At 39.3% G+C, this 17,607-nt stretch overlaps 1 protein-coding gene across 10 annotated transcripts in view; it reads left to right on the forward strand.

Moving 5' to 3' along the window:
• The window catches only part of ablim1b (actin binding LIM protein 1b), a 350,583-nt gene that overhangs the window by 303,967 nt on the left and 29,009 nt on the right, over positions 1–17,607 (forward strand). For all 10 annotated transcript variants that reach the window (XM_068002162.1, XM_068002165.1, XM_068002167.1 and 7 more), the window contains 2 exons: positions 2,209–2,338; positions 15,046–15,093. In XM_068002162.1, coding sequence (XP_067858263.1) covers positions 2,209–2,338; positions 15,046–15,093 — 178 coding nt within the window. The remainder of the gene's footprint in view (positions 1–2,208; positions 2,339–15,045; positions 15,094–17,607) is intronic.

The raw sequence follows: 17,607 nt of genomic DNA on the forward strand, positions 1-17,607 counted from the left end.
AGTGGAATTTTTAATCAAAACAAAAGCACAAGTACTGCTAACTACACATCAGTCTGCTTGCCTTGCTGTTTGTTCCAGTGTAGTTTCTCTCCATTTGGGACAGCTACAAGAACTAACGGAGTAATATTGGCTGCAGTATCAGGCGAATATCGTCACAGCTGCCAACAGGAACAGAGCCTTGTGATAATAAAATTGCATGATTCGCTGAAACAACATGGATGTTTAGAACGCCCCAACATCTGGGACTTGTTACACATTTCAATACAAGCTTAAAGTTTCCAGATGACTTCTATCTAAACTAAGAAAAAGGAATAGGACCGTCTGACAAAGAAAATGCCCAAAGTCTCGTAGAAATTAAGATCTATAAATAATTGTATATTTTTCACAGCAGTGTGAAGTACTCTTTACTGTTGTTCTTGTCCACACTCAGTTATCAAAACCATATAGTTAAAAAAAAATGAAAATTAATATTTGATGTGCATACATGCCAACCCAGGAAATTAGCAAAAGCAACAGCTTCAAAAAAGCTAACAGCTCAAAAATAGACCTGAATATAAGCCTGAGACTTGTAAAAAAAAGTTATTACACTGAAAGTGTGGTGGGATATAGGCTTGTAGATATACCTAATATTCTTTCACTCATATTGGAGAAAATAAACCATAAGTGCACGAAAGCCTGAAGGGAGATGCTAGTTTTGAAAGCACAAACTCTTCCTCCAGAAAATGTCCCTTTTTGACACTGTGCTTTTTCTAGTACTTTGGAGTCTACAATGAACATTGGTTTTGTATTTTATCTAAAAGAGAAAGTCTAATTCTTCAATTTTATTGAAAATACTCCCTATATTTGAAATCTTCTTTCTCCCAATAGCAGCAGGGGATTTATAATTGAGAGGAATAGTTTTAATTTTCTCTTTTTTCAAAAGAAATTGCCTAATATCAAATAGGGAATTCAAACCCAGTCTTATTGACCATAGGATCATTCCAGTCAGAGCTGTAGGCAGCAAACTTAGAATGGTAACAATCTTTCAAAGTGCCACCTCTCCCTCCACTCATTCCGGTTAATTTAAATGCCTTTATATTTCACAATTGATACTTTTTTTCCTTTTATTGGATTAAAAATGTAACATTTCGGTTTTCAACAGGCCATCACTTCTGTCAAAACCACCTTGTAATGGTAACTCTCCTCCTTCACAGAGGCACTCTCCTTCTCCAGTTCCAACTCTCCCTTTACCCCCTACTATTCAGAAACACTGTACTCTTCTTCCCACCCCAGTTCACAAAGCCATTCTGCCCTTCTTGCTGGACAAAATTCATAGAGATAATAAATCCCTTGCAGTTCTCCACCCAATTCACAGGCTCTCCCTTCCCTCTCCCTTATCCTCCTAGTTCATGCTGGCACTTTTCTCCTCCACCCCCCTTCAAATTCAATCTGGCATTCTTTTTTGTCTTTCTATTCCATTCAAGCTGACACTCTTCTTCCCTATCCACAGTTAAAGCTGGTGTTTTATTTCCCCTTCCCATCAGTTCAAGCTGGCATTTTTCTATCCTGTTCCTTCAGTTCAACCTGGCATTCTGCATCCCCCTCCCCCATCAGTTGATACCGGCTCTCCTACCCTGTTCCTGCATTCATGCTAACTTTCACCTCACGTTCCACCTTGCTTCCCCTTCCCTCTGCACAATTCCTAGCTCCCACCTCATCAGTGCTGCTCCCGGCTCTTACCTCCTGTCGCTCGTAAAAGTAATTAATCGCCACTGCACGCTGTGGACGAGAATTCTAATCTTGCAAGGATTCCCGCCTTCTTTGTGCAAAGGCATTCGATCGCTTAGAGTATCAGCAGCAGGCAATAGGAATTGGGAGCCACGCTGACTTTTATCCACAAACACAGACACATGGACACTGTCCCAGAAATGCCACAGTAACAGGCATCCATGCTGCAACCAGTTGTGCCAGACTGTAAAACTCTTAGCGAATATGGTGGTTATCATAGAAGGGCCCCTTAATGGATAAAACTGTGGACTATGTCACATCCAACTTTCATTATTAATACATTCATGTCATTCTGTTAAGTTTTTATTGTAGATTCAATTCATTGTTTAATTCTGTGTAAGCATTCCAGCAAATGTCACTATCTTATTTTTAAAAATAGTATTTAATATAACTGTTTGGCTTGTCTGATCTGAGTGTGAAATATATGCAAATATATTCTAGGGATACCATGATGCACGTGATCGAGTGGTGCATAGGTCCTCCAGTCAGGGCTCCATAAGCTCTCCTGTCTACAGTCGCCATTGTTATACACCCACTGTTGCCCGTTCTCCACAGCACTTCCACAGGCCTGGTAAGTGAAACAACCCAGTTGCAGAACTCTAAGCCCTAAAGATGTGGAATTCTTTTTTTGAAAAAATATGAAAATAGTTCTAACAATAGAGAATTGTAATTTCAAATGACAAGTCACAGTGAGTTTTCTTGCATGTTTGAAAGATTCTTTTCTATTTCTCAGTGATTGTATTGTGTCATGTTTGAGGGATATTGTGCCAAATTGTGTATTGAATGACATTGTGAAGTTTTCAAATATAGCAAATTACTTTTAGTCGTGCTGTTTTCATTTTATTTGGTGCTAAAATACTTCCCAGAATGTCCCTAGCTTGAAAAAATAAACCTCCAATTCTATTTAATAATGTAGATTATAATAATGTAAGGGTTGTGATGTTTAATTTTTTATAGCTCTCACTCAGCAGGGAGACCTTTGGCTACTTTCAGACTGGAGCCTGTGACCCTTGTCTCACATACAGTTTGATTGACAGTACAAAAGATAAACAAGTACAAAAATATGGGGGTTGATTTTGACCCGACCCGCCCGATGGAAATCAGGCGGATGGACAGTTAAAGACGAGCAGGTTACAGACTCGCACGGAACATGACCCTTCACCGCTGTCTCGAACATTAACCTGCAGGGTTCTGCAGACAGATGAGGCGAACACCTTCAGCAGGCAGAAACCGCATGAATTTATGGAAATCGGGGTCTTATTAATTCAATAGGACCTCCCAATGGCATTTTAACCGGGGTCTGAGTGGGGAAGCTTTCCCGCTAGGCTGAAGCAGCTCAGCAATTGGTGGGAAGGAAGAAGAGGCCCTCCAAGTAAGTCAAAAAATTTCCTTTGTTGGGGCCAGGAGGAGCAGGAGTCCCTGCTCCAGACATCGCCCCACCGCCCCGCCCCCCACCGCTTACCACTCATGAGACCCTCCCGAAACCCCCTCTCCGCCACTTACCTGGAAGCTGACAGGTGGCCAAGGAATGCCCAATCTTCCTCTGCCAGCAGCCACTCTGTGCCCTCTTCCCGCTCATTTTGGGCAGAAAGTGGACCGGTGGCATTTAAATGAGGCCCAGGAGTTAAAATACCCTGAGCCTGAAAATTAGGCCAGTGACTGTGTTTCATCCACCCCCTGCCCGCCCGAATCTCTCTCTGGGTAAATATTGTCCCCATGACCTTATTATGCCTAGGTTGGGGTTATTTGCATTGTTTGATTTGGGGAAAAAAATACGAAAACTTCTGGGGTATTAAATGAACTATTCTATTATAATGAGTCTGATTTTACTATCACAAAGGTATCAAAATGTGAGGCTGTGGTAGAGCATCACTGGAGAAATGTCCATTGTTGCAGCAATTGGATTCTCCTATGATATAATAGTTCAAGTGAACAGTATCTCTCAAATTGAAGATGGATCTGTAAGGGTTTGGGTAGGAAGTAGCTGCGAGACTATCCTTGTGATGGTGACGGGAAATTGGTAAACTCTGAATTGATTAAACAGAAATTGCATTGAAAACCTCACAATTACAATTAACAAAACAGCATTGACCTGCTTTTGCATTTTTGCCACTTTTTCCACACATTTATTTCATTCAACAATCACTGCCTTTACCTTCAGTATATTTTAAGACACTGCGTCATGTTATAGTGTTCTGTTTTGCTTGACGCCACATCTCTACAATCTGCTCATCATTTTTTGATCCTCCCGTTACTTTCCATCTGATCAGCCCAATGGCATATTCTGCCTTAGAGCTGCTCTATACTGGTGTGCAGCCTTCTCTATACCTGTGCACTAGCAGTTGCAGCTCCCTGTTCCAATACAACACCATGGTCCATGTGAAAGGTAAGAGCCAGGCTTTGCTAGCCAGTGTAGCATCCTGATTATTGATCAAGTGATCACACAGCAACTCTTCCCAATTGCTTAAAATTAAATTTAATTCTGTTTGGCTATTTTTTCTGAGATATTGGCAAATATCCAAACTTAAGTTATCTTTTCTAACATAGGAACAGGGGTAGGCCATTCAGCTACTCGAGCCTGTTCCCCGTTCAGTTAGATCAGGGCTTATCTGTATCTCAACTCCATTTACCTGCCTTGATTCCATATCCTATAACACCTTTACCTAACAAAAATCTATCAATCTCAGTTTTGAAATTTTCAATTGACCTGGTCTCAACAGCTTTTTGGGGAAAGAGAATTCCAGATTTCCACTACCTTTTGTGTAAAGAAGTGCTTCCTGACATCACCCTTGAACAGCCTAGTTCTAATGTTAAAGTTATGCCCCCTAGTTCTGCACTCCCTCACCAGAGGAAATAGTTTCTCTCTATCTACCGTATCAAATCCTTTATTCAATTAGATCACCCCTTAATCTTCTATACTCAAGGGAATACAAGCCTAGTCTATACAACAATACATTTTAAATGAATTTAATAACAGTGGGCATATACTGAATCAAACAATGCAAATCTCTGTGAACAAGTTAAACTTTACTGCTCTTTGGGGTTCTTTGTTGATGTGCCTAAGGCATTCACCAGCTTTAATGGTATATATTTAAATATAAAACACACAAAGCAAATGGGTCCATAATGATTTGTAACAGTGAATGCTCATGGCCTCTGTTTCTTGATTCAGTTGAGTCAATGAAAAGACTAAATCCCTCGACTCATCATTTTCATTAGACACAGATGTTTCCATTTAACCCGTGACCACTGCCGCACTTCAGCACCAATGTAAATTATATAATCAGAACACATCTTAAATTCATTCAGGCAATAATGAGAATTACGCAATATTTAATGGGTTAATGTAATTCTGTAATTGCCACTATAATTTGAAATGTAATATTACTCAGTTTCAGGTATAATAGACTCTAACTGTAGTTACATTGCTCTGGGAGACCATGTAACTTTCTGTACCTTTTGACAGATTTATTAAAAAATATAAAATATTAAAAATAACAATACAGCCTGATAGCCACAGGTTTCATAGTTGTGAAAAAGGAGCAACAATACTAAGGCAATAGTTCTTCTTTGTTTATATCTCAATGCGTTGCATTGAATATACGATTTGACCTTTTATCATGCTAATAGTTCATTACAGAGGAGCTCTTTCACATTCTGCACGATACTTTCCCAATTTCTAACACAATCTTACAACCAAAAGCTAACAATTCATACCAAGTGCTTGAATAATCTGACTGTAGATTTCAATGCCCTCAATTACATTGTGAAACCATGCTTTAATCTGTTAAAGTATAGTGTGTCCTGGCAGGTACAGTCTATAAAATGCATGGCATTATTATACTGTCTGGACATTATAATTTGTAACATGAAGAGTCATTTCTGAATGTATTTGCTGTTAAAAGCTATTATCATGCCCGCTCTGTGCTTTAAGCTGCCACTATTGATGATGTTTCCATTTTGCCACTTGTGATATATATTTTACATTTTCTTTAATGATCATAACATCATAACAATAATTTTATCAAATACAAGTGTACAATGTGTTCAGGCTTGATATGATTTCAATATTCCAGTTATTTTCTTTTTTACTTATGACTTAAAATAGTAACATTTCATAAAATTGATCCCTAAAAATTAGATTTTATTGCTTTACATATATAAAAAATAAAACCAAGAATTTCACAGCAGGTCGGTGGTCAGCATCTGAGAAAGATAGATTTTATTGCAGGTACGACCCAGAAAGTTAACCTATCTTTCTCTTTCAAATGCATTTGACCTGTTGTGCAATCCCAGTGTTTTCTGTTTTAAAGTTTGTTACTATAACTGAATAAGACTAAGTGCATTGCTTAGAAACCTATTTTTATAAAGACCACTGTCTTCACAGTGAAAATTCAACATAAATTCAATCTGTTTTGCCCACATCACCCTAACTTTAAGAGTATCAAATTCAAGGGGCAAATATTCAATATTTATAAAAATACATTCAAATATTTCTGCTATGTAGAAACTGCTACCAATGTTGAAAATGTTTAAATATCTTCATGTGTGCCTCACTTCAAACCATTTTGCAACTGAGAATAAAATTGCTTTCTCGGGAATTGCATGTTTCAAGAACATGTCTCATGGTTTGTTAGCAGTTTATTACTTTTGACAAAAAATAGGAGTTTCTCCCATATTTTGGAAAATGGGAATTGTGGCCCCCAGGTATATATAACATGAAGGAGAGAGATCAGGTACTGCACTACCGATGGAGCCTTTCAGACTCCCAGGAGCACCACAGGTACAAATGAATTAGCACAGTTCGCTAATTCATGAGTGAAAAGATGTTTGTGGTGCAATATGTGGCCAATCAATGTACGATTATGGTTATCATGAAGTGGAGAGTTTTTAAAATAAAATCGGGAACCAAGAAGCTTATTAAAGCCTGAGGCATAGTTAAATAATGCTTCAGTCACTTCAGGATTCCCATTTCCATCATAAAATATACAGTACTGAAAAGCTCATTATATCCACACAAAGATTGATTGGCAGCAAGCTAGAGCCAATAATGACAGTTTAAGAACTTGCACAGGAAATAAAGGCTTTTATCTAAAACGAATAATTTCTTCACAGCAATGTCTCCCAGTCATTTCTATGATTAAAAACTTGCTCTGAAATCAGATGGAATGATAATTAATTCCAACAAATTTCATGTTTAAATTCATTATAGTGAATTATCAAGACACTAGTCAATAAAATATTCGTTCTCACAGATGGAATAATAAATCTGATAAATTCTCCAAAGCCTAACTGAAAATCTTGCTACCCCAATTCTCGGGTGTCTCTCAGGTATATTTTGTGGTATCTCAGAATTTACACCTGAAGCTTTGAAAGTCAGCCTCCAGGTGCCTCACTGGAGAAAAGAGACAGTTCCAATTTGAGAACCTATGCAAATTGCTACATAATGTATCTTTACTTCTGACAGTGGGACAGTTATGATATGTAGATAGAATGGCCTCCAAGGACGAGATAAGGGATGTTAAAGATGTCAGGCATCTGACTCCATTCACAATACTAATTATATACCTTTAATTTTAACCCTCAAAGGCCATTCCAATTTTAAGAATTTTTTTTGTATAATGTACGACGTCAGTGTGTTAGTCATCCCAAAATGGGGTGCTGTCGCCAATTACCCATTTTGCAGGACAGACTAGTTTCTTGTTCTCGATGTAGAAGGTTAAATGGATTATGTTGGGGGGGAAAAAAAGGAGAAATATTTACTGCATCCACTGAGCCCTGGTACTGGAACTCATTTCACAGAACGTGTTTGAGAACCAGAATATGTTACTCTTCACTTCCTATATGCAGCATGCTTCCTGTATTCTTATTTTTCCATTTTGTTTACCTGTCTGTGTTTCAAATATGTTGCAGCTTCTTCATTCTACATAGGTATGTCACTGCTCATGGTTTTACTTTCAAACTGTGGCGCTTGCAAACATAGAAAACATGGCATTCTTGTGTTGTGTTTTGCCTTTGCATGGTATGGATGCTGAAAAGGAGAATATTTTTATTTAACCCTTAAAGGATTGAGATAAAGACAGAGCTTTGAAGACAAGCATGCTGAATAAATGTTTTATGTGAAATGTTGTTGCCACAAATGCATAGCTTCCTTAACCTGGAATTTTATCACATTCTGTTTTGAACAAGGAAGTGAGGCATGTATTTTAACACAGTACCACAGAATGCGAGAAGTACTGAGCGTTTTAAGATTCTGCTTATCTGCACACTTCATTCATTAGTCTCACATTTTGCTGTCGCATTTTCTGAGTCATATCAGTGGCCAGAGCCATTCCACTGTCCTGTGCTGATGGTATTCTCAGGTGATTGCTTGGTGTTAGTGGTAAACAGTAATTTGGCAACCCAACTCCAAGGAGACATTGTCACTGCAGCTGGTAATATGTTTGGAGTTACCTCTACTGCTTGGTCTTGGGTCTGTGCTGTAGTTGTGTTGTGGTGAAGCCTGGAATGGCAGAAACCCACATCTTTGGTAACTGTTTGGCTCAGGATGCTCTTTAATTTAGACACTTTAAGTGATATTTCAAGATTATTTACATATTATTTCGAGCATGATGGTGTCAATCATTTCGTTAAGGAATGGAGTAGATCTAATGTAAAATTCAGTATTTAAGTCAATTGTGAATGTTTTGTACAAGCTATGTTGTGCATAATTAACCTCTTGTACTTAGAGGGCTTACAATGAGAATCAAATACAGATTTTTACGTTAGATTTTACAATATTTCATGTGTAGTGAATTATGACTATTAGTTTTCTTCAGTTTTATACAGACTAACTGGTCATCTTGAAGAGAAGCCCTTTCAAAATTGTAATACATTCGATGATTAATGAAAGGATAGCGATAAAAATGACATTCTATTCAGATAATTCAGTTTATAAATTATTACTTACATTCACTGACTTCTTATTCATGTGATGGAAAACTTTCAATTATTTGGCGTAAATTGTAGTTTCTTTAACCCTCTGGGATTAGATTACAATTTGACCTTAATATATAAATATGTATATAGCCAAATTAGATGTTGAAGTGATGTATTATAGAATTACTCCAAAATGGTCCAGGACCATTCAAATATTTCTATTCAGAGTGTTAATACAGAATGATGTGTATGTATTCTATTTTAAGCAAAATCTTGCAGTACATCATTAGGTGAAAGTTTTTTTTAAGTTAACATACTTTAAGTGTGGGTGAAGTTCGATAGTTAAACTAAGCCACCTTTACTATGTATTTGGAGTCACCTTGTTGTAAAGTAATTTTTGAATTTACTTTATTTTATTACTGCTCATCCATTTTTGTTGTATACACTTTAAAAAAAATTCTATCCCATTCTTATGATCCTTTACTCTTCTTATTGGAGGCAATGAGCCGTCCAGCGGTCGGAACTCCCCTCTCCCTAATCGGCCAGACAGCAGGCCTCTAACACCATCTTATGTTCAGGCCCCTAAACATTTCCATCTTCCAGGTAGGAATTAAATCACATCAATATCAGTGTTGCAGTGTAGGCTGTAGCAATGTCTCTATCTCTATGTCCTGTCTCCATCTCTCCTCACAGATTCTTTGGATGCAATTTTTCAATCTATGTTCACACTTACGAAGCAAACCTATGCAGGCACTCACTAACACAGGCACTCTCTAACACAGGCACTCTATAGAAAGTGTGGGTTGCATACAGATCACCTGGGAGAAACTGCTTTTACAGTGTGGTTATGTGTAAAGGACATGTCGACATCTATTGGAATTCCCACCCATCCAATTTGGTCTTGAAGTTTCTAAAATGTAATTGAAAAGATTGCGTTTTAAATCCAATTCTTTGTTTTATTTTCAGCAGCAAACTTTAAAACTCGTACCAAAATTCCTAATCTGTCCCTTTTTGGATATGACAAAAGGCAACAACTTAATCTCTATCCTGCATCTATCTTTACTTCAAAACACATGTAAACAGTACACACTTTCTTCAGCTGACGGTATGTTACTAGCCTGGTCAGCATGGAGCAAAACTATAGCAGCAATGTCTGTGGGAAAAATAATGGACTACACAGGCAGTATCTTTTCAATGCTTGTACCTTAACCACTCTGGAGGCCTGCATCTGTCAACTGCTTCCTAAAGCATTTTTGTGTGTCGTGAAGATGCATCAGGTTTGTAGGAAAATCAGAAAATCCTAAACAGTTATTGTAGATCCCAATTCTAAGCTATGTGAACGTGAACATATTTGCAACATTTAAATGTAGTCTGACTACAATATAGATGGGCTGGTCTCTTCTAGGTCTGTTCCATAAGTGGACACAGAAAATATGGCACCAAAAGACTACTATTCATAAACATGTGTGTAATTAATAAGAATATAAGGCATGCATAGTAAATAGAAATATATTGCTTACAGGACAAATAGTTTCAGTATTGGCTTCTTAAGACTGAACTGCAGTAGTGGAGAGATGTTTGACACCCAGAAGAAAAGTAAAGGATGGCTGATATTAAAGCTGTAGGATAAGTGGTGGAAATGTCTCGATGACTCACTAAAAACTGATTTACTTTGTATCACACAAGTCAAGTAACAAAACTGCAAGGAAATACACTGCAGCAAGGCACAGAAAATGCTGCAACAAAATATTATTGAATTGAGCAGATAAGCTGGGAGCACAGCTAGGCTTTTGGTATAGTGCTGTATTTTTTGCTGGGAATATACACTGAGAAGGTTTGCATGACAAGTGGGGCCCCTGATGTTCATGTGAAAATATATTAATGTCACTATATAAATCCACAGAATGACAATCACAATCTATTAATATAAATTATATTCATATTATACAATTTATTATTTGATGAAAGCAGACTGTGTCTCAATTGAATTCACTCTTTGTTTTCCTCCAATTTTCCCCTCTTGTCATGATAGTCCTCAGGTTAGGGTGTGGTCCAGCTGCCCTCCAGTAGCTTCCCTAAGTGGCCATTCTTGCTTGAGCCTAGACAGTGAGTGTCAGTAGAGTATTCCATCCGAGGGAGGCATCAAGGCCAAGCAGAAACCTGTGCTCACCTGACAGTCCCATGCACGCATGTTCCAGTGGGAATCTTGGATAGCATTCAGTAAGGATAACCTTAGCTGAGTTATCCCCTCTCTAGCCCAGGGACACCCAGGCCAATTAAAGTACCCCTTATCTCTGCCTGATTGGGATCAGCTAACTAAGCACAGACTGGGGGTCAGGCCTGAGATCTTCAGATTTGTATACCTCGCTTCCCAAAATGGGCAATACGTTTACCCAGCTAAATCATTATTCATTATTCCAAGGAAAGTTATTGTACGTGTAGAGGATTTTGCATGAGAATTGAGAACTCCCTAAGCTAAAGAAAGGAGCTGTGAGTACAAGCTAGGGCCAAAGCTAGAAAACTGTATGACTTCACAAGCGGGGTCACTGAGACAAAATGAACAGTCAGGCCAGTGCACCAAGTTGAATCTCTGGATATGTTGTGCTATAGTATCAAATCTTCATCCCTTAAAATCCACTCTTAAAACAGAAACTCTTGACCTCCACTAGGACCAGTTCTGCTGTCAGTCTCAGGAAAATTAAGTATTACCCTGATTTCTTCTGGTGGAATATAACTAGATGATATGAAAACATTTCCCACCTGCAGGCATCAAAGATAATATATGAATTAAAATAAGCAAATTATAGAATCATAAAAAATTTACGGCACAGAAGGAGGCCATTCGGCCCATCATGTCCGCGCTGGCTGAGAAACGAGCCACCCAGCCTAATCCCACTTTCCTGCATTTGGTCCGTAGCCCTGCAGGTCACAGCTCTTCAGGTGCACATCTAGGTATTTTTTTAATGAGTCAAGGGTTTCTGCCTCTACCACCCTCTCAGGTAGTGAGTTCCAGACCCCCACCGCCCTCTGGGTGAAAAAATGTTTCCTCATTTCCGCTCTAATCCTTCTACCAATCACTTTAAATCTATGCCCCCTGGTTATTGACCCCTTTGCTAAGGGAAATAGGTCCTTCCTATCCACTCTATCTAGGCCCCTCATAACTTTGTACACCTCAATCAAATCACCCCTCAGCTTCCTCTGTTCCAAGGAAAACAACCCCAGCCTATCCAATCTTTCATCATAGCTAAAATTCTCCAGCCCTGGCAAGATCCTCGTAAATCTCCTCTGCACCCTCTCTAGTGCAATTACATCCTTCCTGTAATGTGGTGACCAGAACTGTGCGCAGTACTCAAGCTGTGGCCTAACTAGTTTTATACAGTTCTAGTATAACATCCCTGCTTTTATATTCTATGCCTCGGCTAATAAAGAAAAGCAATCCATGTGCCTTCTTAACCACCTTATCTACCTGTCCTGCTACCTTCAGGAATCTGTGGACATACACTCTAAGGTCCCTCACTTCCTTTACACCTCTCAATATCCTCCCATTTATTGTGTACTCCCTTGCCTTGTTAGCTCTCCCCGAATGCATTACCTCACACTTCTCCGGATTGAACTCCATTTGCCACTTTTCTGCCCATCTGACCAGTCCATTGATATCTTCCTGCAAATACAGAAATGAATACGATCTGTTTGAGACGGGAATGGTGAAGTAAAACGACCATAAGCATAGTTCTTCGAGTTTATTTTCCATTCCTACACACAGTTACTTCCCCGTTAGAAACTACAAATTGAAAACCAAATTTCAAATTGACAAATTTTCTTGGCACATCCATTAACCGGAGGCACACTAAAGAATCTTGTGTAGTTGTTTCAGATCTCTCCCAGCACATTGCGTTTTCTGTGTGTTTTATGTTTATTTAGCATAACAGCAACAATGAAGCGGTAATGCTCCACGACCCAGTGTTTTGCTTCGAGCAGTTTATTATTGAAGTACATCACTCATGATCAAGTTTGAGAGACTTCTCTTAATGAAGATACTGTAGATTGATAATCTCAAATCATTTATTTTTTGATCTCAGTTCCTGCCATTTAGAACTGGAGAGTTAAGATTTGTATCAGACTATTTAGACTTGTTGACTTTGATATACTCAAGCACTGCTTCTAAAACTCTGAGAGCTGTCAGTCATAAGTGCAAATGCTTAAGATATTGACTAATTTAAAACAGTGTCTAAATAAACCTCCTCCAACTGAGTTCACCCTTGTACTCACCCTGCACAAAGACACACTGACCTTGCCCAATGACACACTGACCTTGCCCAATAACAGAATGGCTGCCTAATAACATATTGACCCTATGCAGTGACACACTAAATCTGCCTGGTGACACACTGACCTGGTATAATGTCATACCAATGTTGCCAAGCATGTCTTGTGCTGCACTGAGCCTGTCCAGCAGCATACTAAGCCCGGCCTGTACCATATAGACCCTGCCCAGTTACATACTGAACATGCACTGTACCATACTGTTCCTGCCAAGAGCTGTACCAGCCCTGCCCAGTGGTTTAATGATCCTGCCTGATGCTGTACTGAGCCGGACTAGTCATGTACTGAGCCCACCTGGTGTTGTGCTTACCCTGCACAGTGCCATACTGATCCTATGTGACTGTGACAACGGTAAACTATCCCTCCTCATTCTTCTCGACCTGTCTGCAGCCTTTGACATGGTTGACCACACCATCCTCCTCCAACACCTCCCCTCCATCATCCAGCTGGGTGGGACTGCCGTCGACTGGTTCCATTCTTATCTATCCAGTCGTAGCTAGCGTATCACCTGCAATGGCTTCTCTTCCTGCTCCCGCACTGTTACCTCTAGAGTCCCCCAAAGATCTATCCTTGGCTCCCTCCTATTTCTCATCTACATGCTGCCCCTTGGCGACATCATCTGAAAACACAACGTCAGATTCCACATGTACGCTGATGACACCCAGCTCTACCCCACAACCACCTCCCTGAACCCCTCCACTGACTCTCATTTGTCACATTGCTTGTCCAACATCTAGTACTGGATGAGCAAAAATTTCCTTCAACTAAACATTGGGAAGACCAAAGCCATTGTCTTTGGTCCCAGCCACAAACTCTGTTCCCTAGCCACCAACTCCATCCCTCTCCCTGGCCACCTGGCCACTGTCTGAGGCTGAACCAGACCATTCACAACCTTGGAGTCCTATTTGATCCTAATTCGCACCAAGTTCCATTCTCCCATCACCCCTGTGCTCGCTGACCAACGTTGGCTCCCGATCCGGGAACCCCTCGATTTTAAAATTCTCATCCTTGTTTTCAAACCCCTCTATGGCCTCGCCCCTCCCTATCTCTGTAACCTCAACCACTCCTATAACCCTCCAAGATCTCGGCGCTCCTCCAATTCTAGCCCCATGTGCATCCCCGATTTTAATCGCTCCACCATGGGCGGCCGTGCCTTCAGCTGCCTAGACCCTAAGCTCTGGAATTCCCTCCCTAAACCTCTCCGCCTCTCCACCTCTCTCTCCTCCTTTAAGATGCTCCTTAAAATCTACCTCTTTGACCAAACTTTTGGTCACCTGTCCTAATACCTTCTTATGTGGCTCGGTGTCAAATTTTGTTTGATAACACTCCTGTGAAGCACCTTGGGACGTTTTACTATGTTAAAGGCAATATATAAATGCAAATTGTTGTTGTTGTGATCCTGCATGATACTGTACTAACACTGCCAAGTGCTAAAATGAGCCTGCCCTGGTTCTGAACCAAGCCTGCGACATCCCATCCCATTTCAAATGATGGTGGTAGTCTTCACATTTAATACACGTCACCAATCCTGAATATACTCAGATAAGTCCCTGGCTAGGAATCTGCAATGCCAAGCATAGGTCACTCAGCAAAATTCGGCATTATGTTGTGGTTTTGGCTTCTACCAGGAAAAAAGCAGTGCTCAATAGATGGTACTTCAAACAGGATGTGGGCTGAACAGTGTACTTCAATGAAAACTTTAGAAGCAGAAATTCTGTGTGGCATACAAAGCTTCATGTAAAAAGTGGAGAACTCAATCATAAATTGTTGCCATTATCCTTGTTCTGTTTATTCATATATATTGAAGTATTTGCAGTTTGCAGTGTTGGTGTCTACACAAGTTGTGTTTTGCTGTGTTGTTGCTGAAGCTCTTTGATGCACACTAACATGTCACACTGAGGTTTGCCCTTATTTGTGCTACATCCTGTATTGGATCACTGTGCCTTTTCAGCTTTGCTTAATATTAATATTGAAAAGGATTCATTTTCATATGGTGTTATGTAATAATTAACAAGCTGTTTAACTTTCTTTCCACAGACCAAGGGACTAATATATACAGAAAGCCCCCTATCTACAAGCAATATGGTACAGTCCCTTTCTTCTTTGTTTTTGACTTCTGATAACTTGTTATATTATTGCACCACTGAATTCTCTTTTTTGCTCTTCCCCCATAAAATAGCTAATTGAATGTATTTTTCCTGAGATATTAGCTGTGGTGAATGTTAAGAATCTCTTGTCGTGTTAGCTGCTCGATAAGATGATAGTTGAAGTGATTTGCTTTGTGGTCCAATGGTCATGAGACCAATTCCCAGAATTAACAAAGTCAAATCCAATGTGAAGAGTTTCATGAAGAGCAATACTTTTGTCCATCTTCCCCTCACCAGTCAAGTGTTGGTGGCAGTTCTGGAGGAGTCTGCAGTCTTGTTAAGCACTGTCCCACCTAGTAAGAACACTACAGACAACATGAAGATGGGCAGGATGGAGTATTAAATAGAGAAAGATTTTTGGGAGAGAGGTTTGGTGCATTTTCTTTTTTGGTTTCACCAGAGCTAGATAATAGAAATTTTTTCCATTTTGGATCACGTGTCAGCATCAAGCATCAAAAGAGCATCCCTACTGCACCGGTGTAAATTTTTTTCCATTTACACGCTTGCTACCTTATTGTCTCCCTGGGTGAGATTACTAATTCACTCCAAATTTGTGCCTAATTAGAGACAGTTTGTGATCCAGACCCAAGTTCACTTGGAACTAGAATGAGGCTGCCAAACTCATTTCACCAAGGACCTACAGTCAGTGGAGGGAGGAGATTTCCATCCCACATTCTGGGATGGATTCACATCTCGGTCTCATAGGTGACAGTCTAGCGTGTTTACCAACTGCACCACTCAATATCCAATTCATTATTTTGAAAAAAATGACTGTGCCAAAGCTGTTTTTCATATTTGAATAGAATTGTTCACTGTACTTGTTTACATCCATTTAATGCATGCTTCAAAGTTGATACCAGATCCATTTCCTTGTTTTCTCATCATTCTTTTTTTATTATTTTGCTCATGTTCATGATTCTACTTCTCCCTTCCATTAATATGTGCCTGCCTTGTTTTCCCACTAACAACACTCATATTAATGTGTAAGTACTGTTTGAAGTCATGCTGCTTGTGAATTTCCTTAACCTGTAGGTCTTTCTAAATAAAAACTAATTAGTCTTGATGCTTCTATTCAGCCAAATGTAAATGACAGAAGATTATTGTTATTGGAAAGTTTAAATAATATAAACTCATTTAACTTTTTTTAAAAACAAATCAGAGAAACCCACTATATTTAAATTGAAGAAAAACCTCGTTAAGTTTTTTCAATTTTCAATTCAAATTCCATTTTAGTTCAATTTTAGGATCTGCATTTTATCTGATAAAGGGTTCAAATTCACCAATCCCACACTCTTAATGGGGAGCCACGTTCAAAGGGAATGTGGATCATATAATTAGCCTTACAGTGTTGCAGCACTATCTTTGACCTGTGCTCTCTTTGAATGTGACTTCCCACTAGAAGCATCGGGTTGATAAATTTGCTAAAGTATGGAAAAACTTTTAATTTTTTTCCCATCTCCCCTGACAGACGTTGTTCCCTAACCAAGAAGGTGAAACCTTTTCTAGTCCCCTACAGTTCCTGCTTAACTCATCTTCCAATTTCTCATCGTTGTGGGAATGGGCATCAGTGCCTTTCCTGGTGGCTCAAATAAGATTAGGAAGTCACTGTATAGTCCATACATCCAGATCCTGTCACTCTATGATGCAGGATAATTGGCATTTTAATGCACTGTGCCAAGGGACAAGTGCCAGCATTCTGTTGGTGGGTACAGGGCATACCAACTACTTACCCATTACCCACCCTACTGTTGGATACAATGTTAACATTTTAGGAATGAAGGATTTTTTTCAGCTTTTGATAAACAAGCCTTTTTCCCAGCAACTATTTTTCCTTAAAACTGTATTCTGTATAATAATAGTGATTGATTTATACCACAATAAAAAATACGTATTTCTGTTGATAGCACAACATAAAAATAATACATTTTATCTTATTTAATTAATGGATTGGTGTGGAACTATTATAAGCCTCAAAGGATTTATTATCTATACTATAAATAAACACTTCTCTTATGCTAGCATTTATGCCATTTTTCTGGAGTTTCTGAGGATTTTCTGCTGAAGTTACAGCGGACAATCGGTGATACTCCCACAGAAATTCCACCCCACAAATACCAAGCCTGTATTCCTTGAACTCTTACCAGTTTATTGCAGGCTTGACCTTTTGGTAACACTGTATATACAAAAACGATCATTAGGTTTTGTGATATAATACCTCATGTGGTCACCCTTCAGTGACAGGGCATTATAGGCACCTGACCAGCACTCACAAGAACAGGCCTGTAAACTGGAGCTGAAAGCTGGAAAAATTACAAGTTCCCTAATGTTTCATCTGGGCCACCAGGGGGCACTAGCAACCTGTTAGTTGGGCATTGTAAAAATGTCTCCTGTTCTTTCATCACTAAAACAGCATTAGTACAACCAGATAAACTTCCAGCAAGTAACCAACAGA

This window comes from Heptranchias perlo, chromosome 21, assembly GCF_035084215.1.
Source record: "Heptranchias perlo isolate sHepPer1 chromosome 21, sHepPer1.hap1, whole genome shotgun sequence".
NCBI lineage: Eukaryota > Metazoa > Chordata > Chondrichthyes > Hexanchiformes > Hexanchidae > Heptranchias > Heptranchias perlo.